This window comes from Ziziphus jujuba, chromosome 11 (assembly GCF_031755915.1).
Source record: "Ziziphus jujuba cultivar Dongzao chromosome 11, ASM3175591v1".
In the NCBI taxonomy this organism is placed as follows: domain Eukaryota; kingdom Viridiplantae; phylum Streptophyta; class Magnoliopsida; order Rosales; family Rhamnaceae; genus Ziziphus; species Ziziphus jujuba.
Window position 1 is genome coordinate 8,205,938 of NC_083389.1, and position 25,250 is coordinate 8,231,187.

At 33.6% G+C, this 25,250-nt stretch overlaps 4 protein-coding genes and 1 non-coding gene across 8 annotated transcripts; 3 read left to right on the plus strand and 2 right to left on the minus strand.

Annotated features, from left to right (window-relative positions):
* The first annotated feature begins 2,383 nt into the window (after positions 1-2,383).
* Positions 2,384-6,885, plus strand: LOC107432150 (enolase). The gene is made up of 17 exons (XM_016043224.4): positions 2,384-2,564; positions 3,002-3,065; positions 3,210-3,274; positions 3,395-3,442; positions 3,614-3,700; positions 3,799-3,879; positions 4,220-4,321; positions 4,401-4,481; positions 4,614-4,688; positions 4,802-4,864; positions 4,994-5,074; positions 5,541-5,735; positions 5,885-5,935; positions 6,031-6,119; positions 6,205-6,256; positions 6,356-6,412; positions 6,545-6,885. The coding sequence occupies exons 1-17, from the start codon at positions 2,499-2,501 to the stop codon at positions 6,623-6,625; spliced, it is 1,338 nt and encodes a 445-aa protein (XP_015898710.1). The 5' UTR covers positions 2,384-2,498; the 3' UTR covers positions 6,626-6,885.
* Positions 6,886-7,755: 870 nt separating this feature from the next.
* Positions 7,756-7,838, minus strand: TRNAL-UAA (transfer RNA leucine (anticodon UAA)). The gene has a single exon. It is a non-coding gene; the product is annotated as a tRNA-Leu (tRNA).
* A 77-nt stretch (positions 7,839-7,915) lies between these two features.
* Positions 7,916-10,969, plus strand: LOC107432153 (splicing factor U2af small subunit B). The gene is made up of 6 exons (XM_048465362.2): positions 7,916-8,279; positions 8,420-8,506; positions 8,639-8,720; positions 9,577-9,703; positions 9,793-10,241; positions 10,641-10,969. Exons 1-5 carry the CDS (start codon positions 8,040-8,042, stop codon positions 10,202-10,204), a joined length of 948 nt encoding a protein of 315 aa, XP_048321319.1. The 5' UTR covers positions 7,916-8,039; the 3' UTR covers positions 10,205-10,241; positions 10,641-10,969.
* An 868-nt stretch (positions 10,970-11,837) lies between these two features.
* Positions 11,838-14,698, minus strand: LOC107432134 (histone deacetylase HDT1). 2 transcript variants are annotated; one of them, XM_016043202.4, is made up of 8 exons: positions 14,559-14,698; positions 13,819-13,889; positions 13,505-13,724; positions 13,245-13,405; positions 12,869-12,949; positions 12,561-12,663; positions 12,240-12,375; positions 11,838-12,160 (listed from the first exon to the last, which is right to left on the minus strand). In XM_016043202.4, exons 1-8 carry the CDS (start codon positions 14,569-14,571, stop codon positions 12,106-12,108), a joined length of 840 nt encoding a protein of 279 aa, XP_015898688.1. In that variant the 5' UTR covers positions 14,572-14,698; the 3' UTR covers positions 11,838-12,105. The 2 variants fall into 2 exon arrangements, with proteins under 2 accessions (XP_015898688.1, XP_015898687.1); XM_016043201.4 differs by having other exon boundaries at positions 13,245-13,417.
* Positions 14,578-21,109, plus strand: LOC107432135 (delta(14)-sterol reductase). 3 transcript variants are annotated; one of them, XM_016043203.4, is made up of 14 exons: positions 14,578-14,766; positions 15,580-15,744; positions 15,854-15,971; positions 16,157-16,227; positions 16,800-16,856; positions 17,523-17,614; positions 17,766-17,813; positions 18,053-18,173; positions 18,267-18,313; positions 18,580-18,661; positions 19,452-19,528; positions 19,622-19,741; positions 20,570-20,644; positions 20,744-21,109. In XM_016043203.4, the coding sequence occupies exons 1-14, from the start codon at positions 14,578-14,580 to the stop codon at positions 20,895-20,897; spliced, it is 1,416 nt and encodes a 471-aa protein (XP_015898689.4). In that variant the 3' UTR covers positions 20,898-21,109. The 3 variants fall into 3 exon arrangements, 2 of the variants coding, with proteins under 2 accessions (XP_015898689.4, XP_015898691.4); XM_016043205.4 differs by having other exon boundaries at positions 18,068-18,173; XR_007238392.2 differs by lacking the exon at positions 20,744-21,109 and having other exon boundaries at positions 18,580-18,665.
* The last annotated feature ends 4,141 nt before the right edge of the window (positions 21,110-25,250 follow it).

Consider the following 25,250-nt stretch of genomic DNA (forward strand, 5'->3'; position numbering starts at 1 on the left):
TTTGTTTTACATATTTATATGAACTCATGAAACACAATTGATTAAATCCACTCACTTCTTGACTTCTAAAAACTGTATTTTGTATATAAAACCTCTGACTTATGATCAATTGCAAGAATTTTTAGCTAGTTTAACAAACAAAATTATTTTTAGGAGTTATTATTCCTTTTTTTTTTTTTGGGGGGGGGGGGGGGGATATTATAAGTGAGATGGTTCACGATATTACTATTTGTTTAGGGTTGTCTATTTGCGGTTTTGAATATTTACAATCGTTTTTAATTCTACATTGATTCTATTTTTTTAATTTTATTTTAATTAATACCAGCTAGCATCATTTGTTTTTCCATGCGATTACTTCATTGTCTGTCAAATAAAAATAACCAATATATACTATCAACTACCAAAGTATATATCCGGCTTTTGTACACTTTATTTCCAATGAAGCTTTTTGACTTTTTTTTTTTTTTTTTCTTTCTTTTTCCGGTGAGCTGTTCTTTTGACTTGTAGGGTATGATATATTATTGAAAAAGAAAGTATGAAGTAGAAGCATTTTGATTGTCCAAATTCGTAGTGCAAGCACGAAGGGTGTGACTAATAAAGCACGCCCATGCTCAAAAGCCATCATCCACCACGCCTACCTTAATCTAAACCAAAATTTCCTTTCACGAGCACGAGGCAAGTTTCATACCTACCCATCACAATACCATTGACCGTTTTCTAAACTCTCTTTATTATTATTATTTTTTAAAAGAACAAATGCCTCTGCATTGATATTATTATTATTATTATTTTTTATTTGCCTTCATGCATCTTTTCATTCTTTTGTTTCCTTATAGATTCAAGTTCATCATACAAAACATAAACAGTATTTTTTATACCAAGTGAACTATCACACTCATTTTCTTTATATTGATATATATGTAGAGAAAATACAATTTTTTATTTAGTTTTTTTTCCTTTACTCAAAACTAAAAGAAAATAGGTACTATATTAAATTTTAATTTACACGTTAAAACATCATAGGATAAAATAAATTGCCTTACAATCACTGTAATTATAGAATTCTTAGGTGATGTAAGTTTTTTTTTTTTTTTTTTTTAAGGTTTAAGATGCATTGATTTCCGAATGCAACAAAATAGATATTTTTTTTACCCCAAAAATGTCTTATGCAACGATATAACCAAAAGATAAAGAATAGCAAGAAGTTGCTAGTCCTTAGGAAAAGAATACATATAAATAATTCAACAAATTAAAATTGTATATGACGACAATTCTAAGAATTGACTCTATCGGATGGCAATAAACAAAATTTATCGATCACTATTATTTTGATATTTAAGATCGGTATAAGAAGATATTGAAAAAAAAAAAAAACGCAATTTAAACTGTATTTGTCTAATTCAAATGCCGATTGTGGTCCTGAACAAATTGATTCGGTTCTTGCACACTCCATGTGAACTAAATAAATAATTAGCGAAACTGTAAATCCCGTGGTCATGTGTATCAGTCTGAGTCAACATTTAACATGCCGCTAGAGAAGCTATATAGCCTATATAGCCCACCCCAATTTTCCCAATAAATAATTAGTAAAACAAAACACCTGTGTTTGCAAAAACATTTCATAACGTTTTTAAATATAGAGATTCCACTTGGTTTGTTTATCCCAAAAAAAAAAGAAAAAAAAAAAGAGATTCCTCTTGGCTTTAGCTAGTACAAGCAGAATCCATTTTATTCTTTTTTGCTTTATTGCAATTATATTTAAAAAAAAAAAGAAAAAAGAAGAGTCCGTTTTACTAAAATGACTTGTTTTGGAAGCAAAAATGAGAAAAAAATGACTCTGCCATTATTTTATTAAAACGCCAAGATAAATTTCTGGTGGTTAATAGGTTTACTACAGTATGAACGAGACTATTTATGCTGAAAAGATAAACTTTTTTTTTTTTTTTTCTTTTCTGAATTTTTTTTAAAAGAAAATGTTGAAAACAGCAAATATGCAAATCGTATCCCAAGTCATAGCCCACAGATAAATGACCGGCGACTCCACCAAACTCCGAGCCTTGAAGCTCCCACCAGTTCGAAAAAGCCTGTCAATTTTATTTTTTTTGAAAAAGAGGTTTATGATTTACAGAATGCAAAATAATGATTTTTTGTTTTTTTTTTTTTGTTTTTTGGTAATGGAAAAATAGTGAGATTTTTTGTTTCTTTTTAAATAAAAAACAGTGAGTAGCTGGAGGGTTATTTTATTTTATTTCTGGAAAAAAGGGAGAGGGAATGGTAATTAACAAAGTTATTCGTCTGGTTTAATTTAATACATGGGGCTAAACCTAATATTTAATCCAACGGCTAAAAAAACAGGCTAAGCTCATCTACAAATACGACGTGGACCGTCTCTTGTGCTTGGTCTCGTCAGTAACGCCCCTTCGCAGCTCTTTCGGTGCTCTCAACAAACTCTTTCCCTACACTCTCTTCTTCGCCGATCTAAAGCTTAATCTTCAGCCATGGCCACCATCAAATCCATCAAGGCTAGACAGATCTTCGACAGCCGTGGTAATCCCACAGTTGAGGTTCGAATTTCAACTCTCTCTCTCTCTCGTCACATCATCTGTCTGTCTCTGTGTTTGTTCATCCTCTGTAAAACACTCATTTGAATATGTTTTGAACCATCTATGGCATTGGTTTTGAAGTATATGTTATTTTTTCAAGTTTAAATCGGTTTATTCGGTGTGATTGCTCGAAGATCCAGTGGTAGTAGTAGTGGTTTCTGTCTTGCTTTGTTAGATCGGTGTTTCGGTGCTTGAAATGATTAGCCTCGGATTGATTATCTATCGGCTGCGAAAGATATTTTGATGTATTTGTATAGCTAATCCGTTTTTTCCGAAGTTATTGCTGTGATTTTCGTCTTTTTTAGTCTTATTTGTTCTTCCGTTGATTCTTGATATAGTTGTTAATAAAGTCTATGATTGAATATTTCAATTAAATAAATGTATGTGGGTTGCTGCAGGTCGATGTGACATTATCAGATGGTAGTTTTGCTAGAGCAGCCGTTCCTAGTGGTGCATCGACTGGTATGCCACTTAGTTTCCCAGATCCAATATTCAACCAATATGTTATTCTCTATTTTTTCTCATATATACAGAGGAACCTAAGACTGCGTCTAGAAAACTCTTACATGTATGTTTGTCTAAAGCTTCGCTTTTATTTGATTTTAGGAATTTACGAGGCTCTCGAGCTAAGAGATGGAGGTTCGGATTACCTTGGAAAAGGTGTATCAAAGGTAGGTTCTGAGTTAAAAGATTTATCAACTGGTATATAGATAATACATTTAATTTGTATGTGTTAATTTTTGGTTAATATGAGTATCTTATAGTCGTTACACTTACCATTTTTCGTATAGGCTGTTGACAATGTCAATTCTATCATTGCCCCTGCTTTGATCGGAAAGGTTGGTTGAACTTACTTCACTACGTAATCAATTACATTAACCTTTGGAGTTTTGAAATCTAGCATTTCTCGAATGGACTGTGTTTAAGTTAGCTAAGTAATATTCGAGTTAAATATCATATGGGATTTTTACCTGCATGTGAATGGAGTTTTTCTTTTCTTGCTATTTTAGGACCCAACTGAGCAGGTCGCTATCGACAACTACATGGTTCAACAGCTTGATGGAACTGTTAATGAATGGGGTTGGTGCAAACAAAAGGTAAGATGTCCATATTGCTTCGCTGTATTGTTTGTGAGGATTATATACTCTATTGTATAATTATGTATTAATTAGAAATTTACCTTGTGGCTTTTCAGCTAGGTGCAAATGCAATATTAGCAGTGTCTCTTGCTGTCTGCAAAGCAGGAGCTAGTGTCAAGAAAATCCCTCTCTACAAGGTATGAATCGTCAATTGCATTTTGAAGTCACTTTCTATCATTTTCCTTCATTATTTCCCTTTTCGAATCTTTTTAGGATTTTTGTTTCACTTCTGTTGACTATAATTAATGAGGAATACCATGCTAGGATGTAGAGTCGTGCAAAAAGATATTGTATTTATTAGTTGATGCATTAATATTTTCCCCACAAAGTTACTAAAATTTCTGATTGATTGAGTGACCATAGATGTCTGACATAAGTCCTTATAGACCAGTTGAATTTAATTTGTAAATTTTCTCTGCGTGCTTTCGTTCTTATTCATGGATCTGATATCAATGTTCTTGTGTCCTTTCTCTGCAGCATATTGCAAACCTTGCTGGCAACAAGAAGTTGGTGTTGCCTGTTCCTGCTTTCAATGTCATTAATGGTGGTTCCCATGCAGGAAACAAACTTGCAATGCAGGCAGGCTCCCTAATAGTTACTTTGGAATGCTCTATTAGTTACCTCTTTGATTTTGAGTGTGATCCATTTGTTCTTGCAGGAGTTCATGATTCTTCCTGTTGGAGCTTCCTCATTTAAAGAGGCCATGAAGATGGGTGTGGAAGTATATCACCATTTGAAGGTGGTTACATTTTCTTTTTAAAAGGATTGACATGTTATGTTGTGTATGATAAAATTCTTAAATTCTCTCATATCTGGCTTTTTGTTTCCTAACAGCTCCTTTTTTTTTTTTTCTCTTTATCTTATTCTTCAGTCGGTGATTAAGAAAAAATATGGTCAAGATGCAACTAACGTTGGTGATGAAGGTGGTTTTGCTCCTAATATTCAGGTAAAAAACAGTTTGAAGAAATTCTTGTCATTCGCTTAATGTTTACCATATGTATGCTGAACTGTTTTTCCTGTCTTCCTTTAATTCACTCCATCTTTCTTGTGTGAATATAGGAGAACAAGGAGGGTCTTGAATTGCTCAAGACAGCCATTGCTAAGGCTGGATACACAGGCAAAGTTAGTTTCTCTCAATCCTACATGTCTTTTCTTTTTTGAACGGAAAATTAATAGTTTGTTTTCCTCCAATTAAAGGTTCTAAAATATGGGTGGATTTAGAACAGTTAATGATTTCCTCCGTTCTCTTAGGTTGTTATTGGAATGGATGTTGCTGCCTCTGAGTTTTATGGATCAGATAGCAAGACCTATGACCTGAACTTCAAGGAAGAGGTGAGTAGTTTGTAACTACAAAAATCTTAGTGGACGGAATTTCTACCTTTTGGTCTAAACTAGGCTATCAGTTGATTAAATGGTCAATTGTAACATTTGCATTCAAGCCTCAGTCACAAACTCCCTAGACCCTTGTAATGTAGATAACAAAATTACCCTGTCAACTTTTGCACTGGGGATATTTTCAATTACCTTTTTCATGTTGTTGTATACCCTATGGTTTACCATCTAGAAAAGTTTAGATGTTTTACCTTTTTCATGTTGTTGTATACCCTATGGTTTACGATCTAGAAAAGTTTAGATGTTTTACAAGAAAATTCCCCCCCAAAAAAAAAAACTTAAACATGGTATGAATTATCTCCGGTCTGGGCAACCCTTAGTCTGATTGTGTCTTTTGTGGATAAGTATTTTTATTAATTCATATGAAATATGTTTAACTTGTTTATATTTACTATTGTCTGTACAGAATAATGATGGTTCACAGAAGATCTCTGGAGATGCTCTCAAAGATGTCTACAAGTCATTTGTGGCTGAGTACCCTATTGTGTCAATCGAGGACCCATTTGACCAAGATGACTGGGAGCACTACGCCAAGCTAACCAGTGAAATAGGGAAAGAAGTGCAAATTGTGGGAGATGATCTCTTGGTCACCAACCCCAAGGTCTGCGTTTATGGGTTCATTATCTTATAAATTCTATTGAACCATGTTTTAAGTGGGCTCTAATGTAGGAGAAAGAACTTGCGTTTTACAAGTTAATATCTTCCTTCCATTGTTAACATTATCGCTGCAATTGTAATTCATTTTTGTAGAGGGTAGACAAGGCAATCAAGGAGAAAACTTGCAATGCTCTTCTTCTCAAGGTACAATTCAGAAGTCAGTTTGAAATGGGATGTTGGAGATTTTTTCGATCACCGTTGTGAATGCAAATCACTCTTTTAACTTTTTTTGGTTGCAGGTGAACCAAATTGGATCTGTAACAGAGAGCATTGAGGCTGTTAAGATGTCCAAACGAGCTGGGTGGGGTGTCATGGCAAGCCACCGCAGGTTTGAAAATCAAACTTCAAAATAGCAACTGTTATTTTCAATTGGATTCTCGGGTCACTGATGTAGTTTTAATATTTGGTTTCAGCGGAGAAACTGAGGACACTTTCATTGCTGATCTCTCTGTTGGTTTGGCCACGGTAATTAACTGATCAATTTCAGCATTTGCACCATGTATTATTTAGATGCATCAAAACTGATATCTGACTTTTTCTCCTGAAATTTTCTCATTTGATCAGGGTCAAATTAAGACAGGAGCTCCTTGTAGGTCAGAGCGTCTTGCAAAATACAACCAGGTTGATCTTCTGTTCTCTGAACTGTCTTTTTGTTTGTTAATAATGGTGTACGACTTTTGCTGCTAGTCTTGTCTAAAATTTGGTATTAAACCTCTTTTCCCTAACCTTCTCTTGATTGTTGGGAAAATGTAGCTTCTGCGAATCGAGGAGGAGCTTGGTTCAGAGGCAGTCTACGCTGGAGCACAGTTCCGTGCACCTGTTGAACCATACTAAATTACAAAAAGTGTCGACTTCTTTGCGGGATTTAAGCAGCGGAATTTCAGTAGCGGTGAATAAGTTCCATCTGTAGAATGGCTTCAGTCTTATGAAACTTCAAATGGTTTTGGCAATAATTTTCACAGTTTTGTTTGGTGAGCTTGAAACAGTGCTTTGTACTGACTGTTCTGGAGAACTGCATGTTCGAAAATATGTAGAATTTGAGTTGCATCTCGATGCTATCAAAAAGTTTATGGGATGGTTTTATCTCTTTTTGACGGCTTACCTTTTTCCCTTTACGTTATTGTATTTGTTAATTATTATTTAATTATCTTCTAGAATAAATGAGTAAGTGAATAAATTTTAATTAAATTATTTGTATGGTGAGACGGTTGCATCGCTGCGTTAGTAAACTTGTTAGGTGTCTTTTAACAATTTGAGTGATATTTTTTTAACCGAGGATGAATGCTCAGTCGTGCATTACCTTGAAATCTTGTGATTCAAAGAGCGTCGAAGCGTTCTTAATCGGAAAATTCTCATTTATTGGTACAAGTTCATGTAAAAACGAAATGCTTAAGGATGTTTGCCTGATGTTGACTCGCTACGGGAAGTGGCGGCAGTATATCTAACGGCACGGGGACTGAACAATTGCTCTATTATAATAATAATCAAATATGTTGGACTGGAGCTGGGATTTTATTTTATATTCCAAGACAAATTTTGTTGGGTCAAAGTTTATTGTAATCCTGATAAACCAGCAGTTTATATATATATATATATATATATAATTTTGATTGGTTCCTGGCTGGGGCATAGCCATTGCCCTTGCAAAATTATATATATAATTTGTCATTATTCTATTAGTGGATGAATTATTTTTGTTTTAAAAACTCATGTTAAAATGTTAGATCAAGAAAAGATCCAATATATATATATGGATCCAAAATTTGTTCAATTGTTTGTAACTATTCGGCATTAGTGTGTAAATTAGATTGATGACACTGCAATCTCAAAATCTACTCTGTTAAGCATCAAAAGTGCATCGAATAGAAGATCAATGGGCAAGTTTCGAATGACTAATAAAACCCTAAAACATATTTGCAGTAAATAAAAAAAAAACCGTTTTATTTGGAAAGAAAAAAAAAAATTGCAGGCTGTGGGGTTCGAACCCACGCGCACTTCTGTGCAGTAGATCTTAAGTCTACCCCCTTAACCTCTCGGGCAAACCTGCAGATGTAAAAGCCTCTAAACTTTTTCTTTATAAATAAAAACCATTCGTGCAATTATTATTTAACACATCACTCTACCCTGTGATAAAACCCTAGATTTCTAAAAGTACGAAGAGCGAAAATGGAGAGGTAGTTAATTGATCGCGACCATTAGCATCATCTGCTTCAGGTTCTCGACGGTGATTTACGGCGACTAAGCAGTAATGGCGGAACACTTGGCATCGATATTCGGAACAGAGAAAGACAGAGTTAACTGCCCCTTCTACTTCAAGATCGGAGCTTGCAGACATGGTGACCGCTGTTCCAGGCTTCACACCAAGCCCAGTATCAGCCCAACCCTCCTCCTCTCCAACATGTACCAGAGGCCCGACATGCTCACCGCCCCTGGCGTTGATCCTCAGGGCCAGTCTCTCGACCCCCGCAAGATCCAAGACAACTTCGAGGTCTCTCTCCTGGCCGCTGGCCGCCCAACTGATATTTGATTTCCTTTTTTTTTTTTTTTTTTTGTTGGTTTCCTTGTTTATTGAATCTGCAAATTGATTTTTTTTTTTTTTTATACACTTTTCCATGTTTATGAATGCAGGATTTTTATGAGGATCTGTTTGAGGAGCTAAGCAAATACGGGCAGATTGAGAGCTTGAATATTTGTGACAATTTGGCCGACCACATGGTGCGTTCTTGTTAAATTCTCTTTGGCAGATAGCGTTTATGGGGATTTTGTTAATCCAATAAATTAATCAGTTGATTAATTTTTATTTTTGGGGACTGATTTATCCTGGCTTGATTTGTTGCTTGTGAGCAGGTGGGCAATGTATATGTTCAGTTCAGAGAGGAAGAGCATGCTGCAGCTGCGCTTCAGAATCTAAGTGGAAGATTTTATGCAGGTGAATTCTTTGTGTTCTATGTTGTTTCTCTTTTTTCTGTCTTAGTACGATATTACAGAAATCTATTATTCAAGGTATGGTCATGATGGTTTAAGATTTTGGGTACCTCAATGTTTATATCTTTCATTATACCAGAGACTTACTATTTTTCAATGACTATCTTTAGGTGACCCTCATTAGTCTTTTTATTTTGTTTTATATATATATATATATATATATAGTCATTAGTGTCTTCTTATTCTGGAGACACTGTTATCCAACCATTAGAGATGAGAACATGATCAAAGAATGCAGCTGTAACTTTCAATAATTAAATATCAATAATTCATATGCTTTCAGGTTGTGGGAAATTGAGATTCCGACCAGATCCAGTCTGGTCCCGATGGGTTAGCACTGTTAAGTTTAAAATTTTCCAGCTTTAACCATTGTAATTTAGTCTTTTTATACATGTGAAGTGCATTTCAATCAGGTAACTCATAATTATTCAACATTATTTGTATTCAGTTATTCTCTTCTTGTTTTTTTTTTTTTTTGGGAAAATATTTTCTATTTTCTCACCCAGGTTTTTATTCTGATTCTAAATGCTAGAGAGTTACAAATTATGGATTCTCTTTTTGTGCTTGTATATATATCCTGTTTATTTGTTGTTTTTTGTTGATTGCTGGTTATTCCCATATTTAATATTGAAATAATTGGGCCGCATGGTGTTTGCGGATACATAATTAATTAATTTTGGCATTACGTTTGGTTTTATATTTCTTCACGTAACACCGGTAATGGTAGTTATAGAGAAGTTACTTAGATCATGAATTCAATAATTTTTTGGCATTTTCATGGATGTTTTGGTGTTTTCCAGGGCGCCCTATTATTGTTGACTTCTCTCCAGTGACGGATTTTCGTGAAGCTACCTGTAGGCAATATGAGGAGAATGTATGCAATCGAGGTGGATACTGCAACTTCATGCATTTGAAGAAGATTAGTAGGTGGGACTTATTCTTCTTCTTTTCAGGAGGATCCTTGGTACCATGACTTTTCTTAGTTTTTTTAATGGTTTACCGCTTATATAACTCAGGGAGTTGAGGAGGCGACTATTTGGGAGAAGCAGACGGAGGCGTAGCCGTAGTCGAAGCAGAAGCCATAGTCCTCATAGGAACCGTGGATATGAGGAACGTCCACATGGCGGCCGTGGTTTTGGTAGAAGAGATGATGATAGAGATCACCGTTCCCATGACAGGGGCAGGAGACCTAGAAGCCGTAGTCCTGGACGTAGGTTTGGAGCGCGAAGTAGAAGCCCCCCTGGCTCTGGGGGAAGGAGGAATAAGAGTCCAGTCAGAGAAAGTAGTGTTGAAAGAAGGGCTAAGATAGAGCAGTGGAACAAAGAAAGGGAGCAGGCAGAATCTGGTAGTAAAAATGATAATGGTAATACTGAGATTGATGGAAATGGCTTTGCAAATAGCAGTCCATACGATGACCGTCAGCAGTAGTATGGTGGACTGAATCACTGGCCCAATGGAATTTCTGGTTTGTCTCTCTTTATCAAAATTATTATTTTGGGACAAGAAACTTTTTATCTGTGATAGACAATTTACGTATAGTGTACTGCAACTAGAGCTTTGTGGAAAGATTGAAAACTGGAGCCATTAAAATCTTAGTAGTAGGCTATCTCTAACGGATTCCACAACTATTAAAAAAAGGTTTTCTTATTTACTGATTTCTGCATTGCTTGCCGTTTTCTGTTAGTAATTAACAAATTAAAAATAATTGTCAAAAGATGAAGTGCCTTCTTTACTTTACCAGTCCCAAGTTGAAACCTCTCCCCTACCCTGAGAGAGAGTAAGAAAGGCTTTTGATGGGTAGTTTGAGATATGTATGTTTTGACTTTTGTAGTAAAAGTTTTCATCCTTAACCTAACTTTTGCAGGTTGGTCTGTTACTACATCCCCAGCATGAAACCTCAATTCTTTCAGGCAGCTGACCATGATAAAATACAGGTTTGCTTTCAACCACAGAATAGATTTTGATGTGATATGCAGTTGAAGCACTGAGGTTTCTTTTAGACCATAATACAGGTGGACACCGTGTGTGCCGGTGAGATCTTCCTATTTTATAGTGGGCATTTTAATGTTTGGATACTAAGAACAGCAAGAGTATTGCTTCAACTATTAGATATTTGCCTAAGCAGGCGTTTTATAGTGTTTGAACTAGTCATTTGGAATTTTTAGGATAATATATTGTGATTTAGAGTGAGAATTCGCTACCTTTTTTTTTTTTTTTTCACTATTATATTTCTTCGGCCATTCCATTTCTAGAATTCTTTCAAGGGGATGGTGTAGTTGATTATCAAATCTACTTTGGCAATTCAGATATTTGTGAAAACACTTCCAGTACGTTAATGCCAGAAAAGCATTATTTAACCCCCCCCCCCCCCCCCTCCCTCTTCCAAAAAAAAAAAAAAAAGGCCCATCTAGTTTTTCGATTAGGATATTTAATTTTGTCTTTCTTTCAATGCGACTAAAACCTTATGAAAATTTTACTCAAAATAAAAGCCTTATTATAAATTCAAAAAAAAAAATTAATTTAAAATATTTAAAACTAAGTAATGGTTTAATATGGATATTTAAGTATACGATATTAAAATTGAAATATTTTTAATTTAAAATATTAAAAACTAAGTAATGGTTAAATGTGGATATTTAAATATACGATATTGAAATTGAAATAACACTAGAATTAAAGATTTGAATTGGAAAAAAAAAATGAAAATGGAGGTTTAAATTGAAACTAAATGAAAATAGGAGCATTCAATTGACAACAAGTATGGTTAATCCTAAAAAGGAAATTGACAACAACTCATTAACTAATCAATTGGGCAATATGAGTGTAAGTCAAACAGCATAGAATGTGTAAAATTATTTTAGAGCACGCACAAAGTTTCTTAGAGCTCGAGATTTTAATTATTGTTTTTCTCCTGCTTTGAAATACTTGGTTAGGAGTTATTTGAGCTTTGTGAAATTGATTTGATCATAAATTCCAGCAAATTTGGTTTAATTAACATTTACTTTCTCATCGTCGAAATTCCAAATTTGGTTTTAGTTGGGGTACAACAGAAAGAACCATATCATTTAAACTGTGTAAAACAACTATTTAGTACCAAAAGTAGAATTCGTAACACGAACAAAATTATGAAGTACCATAACTAAAGGGCAGATGAGGAGAAATGCATCTCCTATAAACCATGAAAAAGGCCACCAATCCATCTATCTCCAACAAAAAGTCGTCGATTCTACGCTAAACTCTCTTTGAAATTTTTACTAAATCTAATTTTCTTTAGGTAGTTTCATCCCAAAAACTATTGACAGACAGATAATTAGCTCCTTCACTTCGAATCACTGGTGCTTGGCCTTTGTATGAGATTGCAATGCAATTTCTGAATTAAAAGACCTGCAACAAGAATATCAAGAAATTACTAACTCAACAAATGAAAATAACAAGTAAACTAGCATTCTAGACAAACAAGTACCTGTTGCACGGCTTGCAATGGAAAGTTCCACCCGATTTTGAAGTCTGCTGTTTTCCCCGGTCACTGTTGGCTGCTTTTTTCCCAGCCTGTTTTGAAGGGTAAGGAGTTGCTGTATGGCCACCTCCCTTCTGGCCATCTGCACCAATAATCGAAAGCTCTCACAAACATAAACTTCAACATTCAATCATTTGATATAATTTATCTAACAAGTGACAATAACTAATATTCTAAACTGCAATAAAGACAACCTACTCCACCAAAGGCATGACACTTGATGAACCAAGAGAGCAAAGGATGATGACAAGGAACTAGAATACTCACCAGTTTTTATACCACTCTTTTCTGGAGTTACCAATCTTGCCTTCTTCTCAGCGACTGGAGTTTTCTTAGAGGACTCTGCAGCTCTCTTCTTGCCATTAGTAGCCTTGGATAAACAATAAACAAGTGGCTTCAATTAGCATCAATAAAACAAATATAACAAAATACAAGCTCAAGCAGCAATCTGCAACTCCCTGATTTAAAATAAATGACATCAAGAACAAAAGAAGTTGCAAGCTAAAGCAGCAATTCGAACTCCCTCACATTAAAGAGAAAGAATAAAACAATTTACAAGTTATTAGTTTGTTTACCTTCTCAGGAGTTTCCTCATCCTCTTCTTCACTGTCACTTTCATCTTCATCTTCACTTTCCTCATCATTTTTTATTTTGGCCTAAACAGGATGTTACCAGACAGCACCACCAATACATAAAATAGGGTATGCGCTAGTACCAAAAACTCAAAGTGAAAATATATGACTTATGCAATTAGTTAATCATCTGAAAGTGCATCTGCATTTTCAGAAAAGTAAAATGAATGCACAATTTGCTATAACATCTTAGAATATCAAACTTCTGGTAGAAATAACAGTCGAATTTCCACGTGGAAGTATGCAAATTAAATGATGTACCACTAATCCAGTAATTCATGTAGAAACTCGTAAAAGAAGATGATGAAGAAAAGCATACCTGCTGCTCATCATCAGATTCCTCATCATCAGATGACGAATTCTCTTCATCACTGTCACCACCGTCCAACATCTGATCAGATTTAACATCTTTATTTGTCTCCACAATCTTAATCTCTTGTTTAGCTGGTGCAGGAATAAGAGGCTGGTCATCTTCAGAATCTGAATCATCATCTTTAATTAAAGTCAAGAGATCAGCAAAGTAGAACAAAATATAGTTATAAGTAAAATGAAATTATAAATCCACAGCCAGTGACTCACCAGATTCAGATGGGATAAGAGCTTTATATCCAGTGAAATGTACACTCCCATTCTTCCAGTTATGGGAAAGCTCAAATTCAGCATCGAAAATAAGATCAACAGAAATCTGGGGGAATTTATCATGAGAAAGTATTCCAATAACAAGCTTCTGATCACCAATCTTTGCGTAAAGATGCACAGGTTCAGTTCCTTTATCTTTATTGACCTCTGCTAGACAAGCCTGCAATATGAAATAAAATTTACACCATACTGCAATTACAACGCAAATAGAATATAGAATTGAACACGATAGAGTTATGCAAATCATTAATTACCTGTGAAAGATGCAAGACCATATCATCTTCAGGTTCAACAACAAGTGGCTCTCCAGCTTTGACCTCGACACCTAGAGGTTGGATTAAATTCCAGAGTTAATAATTGAAACTTTTGAATAGACATAGTACAACATAGTGGCATGCCCGTTAAATTAAGTTTCACTCAAAACAATATTATAATAGGATATGCTATTGTAATTACAGCAACCTCTTACAATTGAGCATTAGCATTAGACAAATTACAAGACCTTTTATTAACATTCGGCCAAATCTGACACTACGATATAATAGTACCAGGGAAGTAAATATAAACAGAATTCAGAAATTTTCCTTCCATTCTTTTTATTTTCAAAGAAGCCAATCACAGTATCAGTAAATTAAAATAACTAATCCGCAAGATGAAGCCAGTTAAGTACATACATCTTCAAGGAGAATCAAAGCCATTTCGAGAAAGCAAAGTAAATATGAAACAGAAACTAAATTTCCAATGACCTTTTCTTCGTCGCATTTGCTTCGTCAAAGAGTGGTAAAGCTAAAAACTCTACCGGACTGACAATGGTATTTACCAAGTCTAAAGCATTCCTAACTTTTGAAACACTAAAATTCATATTAACTATCCATTTCCCCCCCTCATTTTCTCGGCAACCAAACGGATAAAAGAGTTACGGAGAAAAGGCAAGGCAACAGACGTAAAAACGCAACGATCGATCGATCGAGAGAGAGAGAGAGAAAGAGATTACCCCAAAACTCCATTGTTGAATGCGAAAGGTTGCAGTACGGACAGTAGGGCAATTAAAAAGCCACTTCGAATATTTTATTATATTTAATATTTCTCTGCCCTCTCTGCGAGGCAGTCAAATATTTGTTTTAGGGTTGAAAACGAAGGGACCTTTTATAGGGAATAGACTGAGAGATGGGATTAAGCGGAGCAGCAGAGATGAAGCGCAGGTAAAATTTGGCCCATTAACTTTCGTTTTTAAAATTTTTCATTAAAAAAAAAAAAAAAAACTTATTATTATAGTCATTTTTTCGTGGACCTTGTAAATTCAGAAAATGTATGCATTTTTCGTTAAATGGAAAAATATATAGTTAAACAAAAATATATTGACATTTTTTTTTTCAACAAATGAAAATTGTTAAGGCATAAAATACAAAATTAGATTATGTAGAAATATAGATTCATTAAAAATATATATATTTTATTGGGCCGAGCTCGCAGCATTTAATTGGGTCGGAGTTTTCAAATTCCCAAATTTTGGGTGTAATTGAATTTTAAATGGAGTTTTTTTTTTTTCTTTTTTGCTAATCATATTTGATTGAACCAAAATAATCATATAAATATATAATCCTTGATTGTCCAACAAATATAATAATGTAATAAATAATATATATTTTAAAAGAAAATTGGTTATTTCTTTTCAATTTGTTTTTTTCTTCTCTTTTTTAGAACTTTGATCAATTTATTATAACTACATATAATACTTTAAAGTATTTTTTTTATTATTAAAAAATTATATAAAATGTCTAGGGGTGTATATTCTATAAATATTTTTTGCATTGCAAGTTTATTGTTTCTATTTTCTCTTAAAAACAAAAACAAAAAATACTAATAATAATGATGGGTAATTAAATAAAACAAGATAAATCTGTTGTGGAAAATTTTTAAAATTTAAACATATACTGAAAGTCATTTATGGATTTAACCTTACATCATGGTGATTGTTCCGTACTTAAAAACAATAATATATTTGTATATCATAGGACATAAATAGTGTCAAAATAAACCAGTTTAAAATACGGAGAAACTCAGGCGGGTGGCGTCCAAGAGAGTGGCAGCTACAGACTGTAGTAGTGAGTGAGCGAGTGAGTCTGATGGAGATGGATCTGGGTTTTATCCTTCAAGGCCTAATTCCTTCATGGAACTCTGTGAGTAAATGTTTTTTTCCGCAAATCAATGACCATTTTTTACCATATGTTTATATATATTAATTTTAATGGGGTCATTTTCTGTTTTCTTTGGTTCTTGGGGCAATAGGTTGCTATGCTATGTGGATTCTTTTTATACTTGGCAATTGTAGGATCTATACTTCCGGGCCAAGTTGTTCCCGGTGTCATTTTACCAGATGGAACCCGTCTTCACTATCGCTGCAATGGTCAGTTTGTTTTCACTAACTCACACGCTTTCTTGCTACTGATAAATATTCGTTTATTGAGTATGTATGTGTATTTATATATATTTGTCATTAATATCTTTTTAAACTATTTGTTTGGGAAGCTGAGCTTTGAGATGGTTGCTTCATTTTATTTATTTACTCTTGTATGTGATTCAACTTGAAAGGTTTGGTATTACTTATTCTGCTGGTGGCGCTTCTTGGGATTGCTGCTAAGATGGATATGATATCGCTGACTGTATGTGCTTCACCACTTTCCACCAGTTATTACTTCGTTGCTGAAGTGTATTAAATCCCATTTAATTGCTTCATTTTGATATTGAAATGCATACTAGTAAAATCATGCTCAACAGATCGGATGATTAGGGAAATAGTTCATTTCAGATGAGGAATTAATTTGGATATCAAAATGGGATTGCCATTGTTTTATGAGGATAAGAATAAGAAATTATTTTCACTGACCCCAGCTCGTAACACATTTTCGAAATTTGCCTTGCCCAACATGCATATTGGAAACTAAGAGGCTGTGCCATACATATAGGGGATGCGGCTTTCTTCCAACATCCCCATGAGGTGGTTTAATATTCATTCATCCTGGTCTGAGGGTGTTTGTACATGCCTGGATCAGTGTTTGGCTCTGTGTGGCTCAACTGCTTTGATTTGTCGTATTTTGAAGTTCTTAACAGCTTGCAGTGCTTCCTCTCTAGTTACATACATACATTTACATGTGTATGAGTTTATATAATGCAATATGTGAATCAGTTCTATCTATGCTTGTGCGCCTGATTTGCATGTTAATAATTTTTGCAGGCAATATCAGATAGAGGGCTTGAGCTGCTATCAACAACTTTTTTGTTTAGTTTTCTGGTAAATTACAATTAAAACATCTGTTCTCAGAAGCAATTAGATGATAACTGTTGGTTTGCTGCCCACACTCAAAACTATGCAGCAGGAAACTATAAGTCTTGAATTATTATTTTTATTTTTAAAAGGATTTTTTTTGTTGGGGGGGGGGGGTGGGAGGAGTTGTTATGAGTTATATAACATGCATTTTACTACTTTGTTTTTCTTTACAACCACAGATGACTATGTTTTGTCTGAAATGTATGGCCCTTTCCAGTTTGAAATCCACTGAGGAAAAGAAAAATTAATAGGAATTGAAATTCTTGTATTTTGTCATGGAAATATAAAATCTCTAGAATAGATACATTTTATAATAATTTTTCTATTATGTTTCTCTTTTCTTTTGGATATTCTTTTAATCGAACAATGAAATCTATAAGCCTTTATATATGTTCACCAACCCCACTTTTTTCCTCATAGTTATCATACTCCAAACATAGCCTAAGTAGTTCAGGTGAAAATGTTTTGATTCTAAGATAAATTTCTCATCATGTGGGTGTAGCCTGAGAGACGAATAGATGTATTTTCTAGTTCATATTGTGGTTCATAAGGTTACAATTTTTTATTAGTTTCTATTTTTTCAAATCAGCTTATTTGTTTGACTATTATCATTATGTTTCTTAATGTTAGGCCACATTGGTACTTTTTGCTGCTGGCTGTAAGTCAAACAATCGTGGTTCCTCCTTGAAGCCTCATGTGACAGGGAACCTAATACATGACTGGTACTATAGACAAATCTACCTTACTTATCTGGGACGGTGTACAATTATGTGAAATTTGCATCCAGATTCGGTGTCAATATTATATGCTTTGCTCCCATGGTAACACCTTGTCGGTTTGGTTGAACTTGTTATCCTGGATGTTGTTTAACAGGTGGTTTGGAATACAGCTGAATCCTCAGTTTCTGGGCATTGACCTCAAGTATGTAATCAAGTCTTTTTTTCTTTCGGGCATACTTCCTGTAGGCCTATCAATATATATTCTCTACCCGTATGAGTAATTTAATGTAATAATTTTGGTCCTCAATTATTCTTGCTTGAACTTGATGACGTAAAAGTTTCCACAATCATAATAAGTTTTTATGCTAGTCCATTTGTATTCATAATAAGTGGTTATATCATCTTTTCCAGTTCACTCTGACATAATGCAATCTTTTGTAGATTTTTCTTTGTTAGAGCTGGAATGATGGGCTGGCTACTTATCAATCTATCAGTTCTGGCTAGAAGTGTTCAAGATGCTACCATTAATAGATCAATGATCTTATATCAGTTATTTTGTGTGGTAATCTGGTACCTTATGTTTGCAATTTAGAAGTGATTTCTTTTGTACTTGTTTTTAGCGAGTACTGATATTCTTTCGACATCTTTCTTTCAGTTGTACATACTTGACTATTTTGTTCATGAGGAGTACATGACCTCCACGTAAGTGCATCATCACTTTTTCTTAGAACTTGTTCCACTGTATTTTCTCTCATGTGATGTGACAAATTATTCATATTTTTGCACTATATCTTTTGTATTTTGCATCTAGAGTCACATCTTTGTTTTACTTCATGCAAGATCAATGCATTCTCCATTCTTCTTTTACTTGTCTATATACTGATTTATTTTGAAACATCAATTTGCTCATTCATTTATTTTGATGCCTTAAACATCTGATCCATGATTTCATGGTTGACCTTCTACAGGTGGGACATAATTGCTGAGAGATTAGGCTTCATGCTGGTATTTGGAGACCTAGTCTGGATTCCTTTCACTTTTAGCATCCAGGCATGCATTCTTCAACTAGTTTTTAGATTTTTTCTTCGACTCTCTATACCCCATATGTATGCTGGCTATATGGATTTTGGGTTAGATTGTATATATGTTCTTAGAGAGTCAATTTGGCAGTTATCAAATAATAGTTATAACAAAATTAAAGGCAGATAACCAAAAATTCTATGATTTTGATGCAAGCAGTTCAGCTCTTCTATAGGCATTACATTCTCCATGTGGTCTTTTTCATTTTGGATCACCAAAAGGATAGTTTTCTGGTCTTTTTATTACTACAGCTAGAGTAGTTGTATTTGATCTCTCTGCTATTCAAGAACCATGCTCATTCTGACTCTTGTAGCTTCTAATTCAATTGAATTCAGCAACACTAAATGAACCTTCAAATAAAATAAGTTTTCAAACAGAGATACTTAGCTAGACCCACATATCTTTATTATCTTTGCATTTGTGATCAACTGGATTTTATTGTTTCTTTACACAGTTCCTTTCGTTTTGATATGTTTGACATCCTTTGTTGTAATTATTATGTTAATTAAAGCCCCAGTCTTGTAATTTTCAAAATGCAGTATATTTTTTATTCAAGATCATAAATGATGATATTCTGTAATCCTCGAGTAAAATGATATATTTTTTTTTTTTCTTTCAACTTCTCTATATGCATTGACTTCACTGCAACCTTTTTCAGTACTTGGCAAAATTGAATTGGATACATCTATGGTTACAAAACCACAAGTAATTACTGATTAGTCTCTTAGAAGTTAGTCCATTTTCCTTTTTTTTTTCATAGGGTTGGTGGCTTTTGAGCAACAAGGTGGAATTGACAACAGCTGCTGTCATAGCAAATTGCTTTGTTTTTATGATTGGGTAACTTCCTATCTTTGTTGTCATTTTGAAGCTTCATGACCACATGTATTGAGAAAATTTTTCCATTGCTTGTTTTGTATATTGAAATTGCAGATATCTTGTATTTAGAGGAGCTAACAAGCAAAAGCATGTGTTTAAAAAGAATCCAAAAGCACCAATATGGGGTAAGCCTCCCAAGGTCGTTGGTGGAAAGTTGCTTGCTTCTGGTTACTGGTAAGATTTTTCTCCCTCAGATTTCTCATGATTTATCTTGCGATCCTATATGCATGTTTTGAATCCTCAAATTTAAAATTGGCAGAAAATAATTGTAGTCATTTTGACCAGGTTGGTATGAGTAGTTCTTACTGGTTGGCCAACAAAATTTGCAAGTGAGGAATCTTAGGAGTACTTACAGAATTAAGTTACCAAAAAGAGGAATGAAAAGGATATTAACGTAGTTGCCAGTTGATGAAATAGTGTTTCAGAAGCTCTAACATAACTGACTGTCCCCTGAATATTTTAAATATGTGGGTAATGATAGCACATGAATTTGAAACATCTTTCCGTGAGTGACCTCTGATGATGAGCTTTAAACCAACACATGTAAATTAATGATTTAATCTGTTAAAGTCTTTTTCTTAAAATTTCTTAAAATTCATCCTGATCAGCCAAACCTTTTTGTGAAATATCATTTTTAAAATATTAAAAGGTTCAATCTTTCTATTTAAAGATTATTTCCCATCTTAATTTCTTATAGGGATTGGGGATCAGCAATAATATAGTTTTTCCTCCCACTATAATTGTTAATTGTTTTTTATTTTTAGTTTGATTTTTAAGACGATGTATTGCAGGGATAGAATTCTGGAAGTGGTGTATCTATTGTCTTCGGATAGTTTATGTAATTTATCAGAAGCTCATTCAGCTGTATCTGTCCTAATACAATACCATTGAAAATACTACTGCTACTAAAAATGCTTGTCTACATTGACTGAAATCTAGCAATCTTTGTCAGAGTCACTTTTCATCAGGAACATGTTGACATTGTTTTTCTTTTGTGTTAAGGGGAATTGCGAGGCACTGTAATTACCTCGGAGACTTGTTGCTTGCATTGTCGTTTAGTTTGCCTTGTGGAATAAGGTAATTTTCCTGTTCTTTTCACTCTACATGTTGATATAGCTTCACAATTTTCTTTTAGGGAATCATCATATTCACTTGAGAATTCATTCATTTTTGCAGTTCCCCAGTTCCATACTTCTACCCACTTTACCTTCTAATCCTACTTATATGGAGAGAAAGAAGAGATGAAGCTCGCTGCGCAGAGAAATACAAAGACATTTGGGCAGAATACCGTAGACTAGTCCCATGGAGAATATTACCTTATGTTTATTAGCAAAACCCAGCTTTGAATCTTATCTTTTATTTAAAAAAAAAAAAAAAAAAAAAAAAAAAAAAGAAGAAGAAAACCTAGGCTTTACTGTTTTGGTAAATTATATAGCCAACTATGGCTACTGAGGCAACTCAAATGGTCATTTTTGTACAATACATGTATTTTGAATGCACATTTTGCTATTTTCTCAAGGAGTTAATGTACGTTCTTAGCTATCTGCGTGCATTTTGTGTACCTCTAGTTACTGAATTCATGAGCTATTTACTTGATCTTGTTTCTCAAACATAATGGGTTTCTATCATTTGTTATTTATAACAAGGCTTTCACAATTTTTCTTCCTCAAATCTCTTGGACCAAACAGCAACGCGACATCGCATGCTTTATGTGGTATCCTCGTAGCTAAGAGCCTAAGAGCCAGTACCATCCTAAAAAGATTTCTGCTTGTTTATTTATTGATGATTTCGGCTTGTTTATTTATTTATTTATTTTACTTTTACTATTTTTTTGGTAAAGAACAATGTTTGCTTGTTAAACTGGACAAATAAGGTCTTCGTATATTTTCCATGAAGGTATTGAAGCTTTGGACCACAAGGAAGAATGTCTAACACTTGGCAGACATGCAGATTTTAAAGTTTTTTTTTTTTTTTTTTTTTTGTTCGCACATTGGTTTCTGGAATTATGGCTTTGGCCCATTGTAATAGTAAATGAGAAAGTGGTTTGACAGGATATTTGATGATTCTCCTGCGAATGCAATGAATGGGAACTAAAAAAATCAAATCTACTCGTTGTTGGATTAATTAATATAATATATATATGTATATATATGTAACAAACCCAGCTAATTTTTATCATTTTCTTTTTCCTAGTAGTTGGAGTTTGCTTGGTAGTTGAGAAATCTTTTTCAATTACTTTGTTTTGCGGAATTCGTGAAATGAAGAGACAAAATGAGTAAAAAAGGAGGTGGTGGGAGAGCAACTTTTGTCATCCTTTGTCTCTTTAACCTATGCTAATAGGTCTGCCTCTATGTTTTCTCGTCTTTATCATTCATGAAAAAGAGGAACACTTACTTCTCTCTCTGCTTAGCATTTTGGCAAGAAATGTACATTAATTATATATATTATACCGTAAAGTAACGGAGTTAGAGAGAGAGAGAGAAAATAGAGGATTTCTTTCTTTCTTTATTTTTTAGGTAAGAAAAAGAGACTTGATAACTCCATTGACCAGTTCAATCAACGAGTGGTCCCCAACCTTTCAATGTATACACTAAGGATAAGAGGGATGGCTTGCGTGCAGCTCCATGGTCCTCCACCAATAATGAGTTTGAGGCGAGAGCTTTATTCACTTTATTAGTTTTTTTTTTTTTTTTTTCTCCCATATATATATATATATATTTATTCTAGGCCCTTGAATAAAATGTACCTGTAATTTCATTCCTATTCCTTAATCCTATTTGATGTAATTATTATAGCACCATCATGAATTTTCGAAGATAAACTGACGATTTATGGATTTTAGTAGGGATATCAACAGGACGGAACGGGGTCAGTTTTTAAAATCTCATCCCCGTCCCCATCTTCGTCCTCGCTAGGAATTTTACATCTCATCCCGACAATTTTTTTTCTTTTTTTAGGTGCGGGACAGGATCGAGGATTTTGCAGGGCGGGGATGGGATGGGACGGTTTTACCTATTTTGTTTTTTAATTGATATTTTTTTTAGAAATTTATATAAAAAATTATTTTATGATTAAAATATAAAAAAAATGACTACAATGCAATAAAAATATAATAAAATACATCAAAGAAAAAATTTACAATTATAATAAAATACATATTTAAAAAAAATAAATAAAAAAAAAAGAAAAAAATGATTTTACATAAATAAAATTTTGTAAAAAATAATAATAAATAAATATATATATATATATATATCGGGGCGGGTTCGGGGAGGGGTTATTATTCCCCGTCCCCGATCCGTCCCCAACTCGATTTTTAAGCATTTGCCCCAAGTCCGCCCCGCATCTCCGAATTTTCAGAAAAAAACCGCCCCGTTAGAAGCGGTGCACCGCGGATATCGGGCCGTGCGGGGCAAATTGCCATCCCTAGATTTTAGTGAGGTTGAGCAACAATTTCTTTGCGTTTCACAACACCGACAGTGTTAGAGCTTCAAATCCTTATTGTAAAAAAAAAAAAAAAAAAAAAAAAAAAAGATGAAGCTCTATTATTTTCCTAGGTATGGTTGAATAATGAAAAAGGGCGAATTAAGACCATAGTGGAACACATTATTAGAAGATGCTTGCACAAGTTAATAATGATCAGTTCAAGCGTCCAAGATAACCAAGACTACAGAATTATTTTCTTACTTTGTATAACCTACAACTACAGTGAACTAGTTTCTTCTTCTTCTTTTTTTCTTTTCTTTTCTTCTTTGTTAAATTCTATTCTCGATTATTTTCTGACCCAATCAGATAAATTTATTTCCTTTTGTTTATTTTTTCAAGAAGATCTCAGTTAGATGAATCCTTGATTTATTGAAAATCATGAGTGGTCTCCTCTCTCACATTTTTTCTGGATTTTTTTTATTATTTATAATAATTTTTCTATTTATTCAATATTTTAAATTTACAATCTCTTATATTTGAATGATTTACCAAATAGTTTGGTATTTCTCATTGCTCACATCCAATATCCATTGCTTAGCGCCATGAGGATGCAGCCAATACGTTGGCCCACTTTGTCCGTAAATGGGCGGCAGACCAGTGTTTCTTGGATTCGGTGGATCCGAATAGGTGGCTAGCCTCGTGTCGAAGGAGAATGTATTTCTGAAAGCCTTTCAATCTAATTTTATTTTTTAATTTAAAAAAATCTCAATTTCAAAAAAGATAGTTCGTTATGTTATTGGTATTGGAATCTATTGCTAATTCGATAATATTTAATTAATTTTATTTAATTTTTTGTATTTTTTAAATATAATATTTTATTAAAAAAAATAGTAAATTTAAAGAGTTAAAGCATTAGCCAATTCAATTATATATTGCACGCACGATACAAAACTACAATTGTATGTCGTTTTGTTGAATGGACCTTGAAGAAAATTTACATGCAGGGCTAATATTGTCCTCTGACAATTTTCGAAGGGATGTAGACGTGTAGTATATGTTATAGGAATGGCGATCACCCTTGGTGCCTCGTCCTAGATGGCGAAGGGTTTTCCCGATTAATCGGAATAGCGCGGTAGGAGCAGGACAAATTTGTTTGCTCCGGGACTAAGACGTGGAATGTAGTTAGTGTCCTAGCTCTCTCCCCGTTGCCAACTTTTTGATTGAATTCCAAAACTGAATTACCAAATACCACTACTTATTATTAAAACTAACGAAAATTAAAATTTTCATAATTTCTATGCTAAATATACTTGGTGATGTTTGGATCTACTTATTTGGTCGAAATTCTAACAGGAAGCTTGGATGGTCATGTAAGGTCTCGTATTCGAGTAACCTTAATGATTTAAATAAAAAATAAATAAAGAAAAACTTGAATAGTCATGTGTTTGTGTGAAGGGAAAGTGAACCAAGAGTCGAAGATTTAGATTTTTCATAAACAGTTTAATAACAAAATCGCTATTTATAAAAATAACTAATTTGAATCCGTCAACTTTCACAAATATATCAACGGCTATTTTCAGAACCATGCAAAACCATGCTAGCTTATGGCCCAATGGACCTCCATTCACATGTAACTTAACAATTAAAATAATTTCTTAATGTTGATTCACCGCTTTCTAAAATTATTTTTTGTACAAAGATTTAGGATCATTTGGGAGTGATTTGTGAATGTCCAAGAGAGTAGTATAGAAAGTAAAAGTACTTCTAGTGCTTGGCCAAAAAAAAAATAAATCTAATTATCCTCAGGTTCATTTTAGCATAGCTTTTTAGTTTTTCTTTCAACTTCTCTAAAAATATTTTTTAAAAAAAGTCAATTCTTGTTAATTTTTATTAAAAGCTTATTTTAGAGTTTTGAAATACTTTTTAAAACCTGGTCAAACACTTTCAAAAGGAGTTTTTAAGCTTTAAAAGTTGTTTTTAACTTCTCAAAAATATGCCACACAATTACAAACCTCTAAAAATCATATATTTGACAATTTAAAAAAACACACCAATCAAAATCATTTGCAAATAGGTATTTAATTTTTGTTATATAGTGCAAACATAAACATGAGAAATTATTTTTTTTTATTTTTTTAATATCAGACAGATGCCAGATCCATTGAACACATTAAAAAAAAAAAAAATTAATTGTCATTAAAATTTAAAAAAATAAACATTCTTAACTAATGAATATACATCAATGTATTAAAATAGT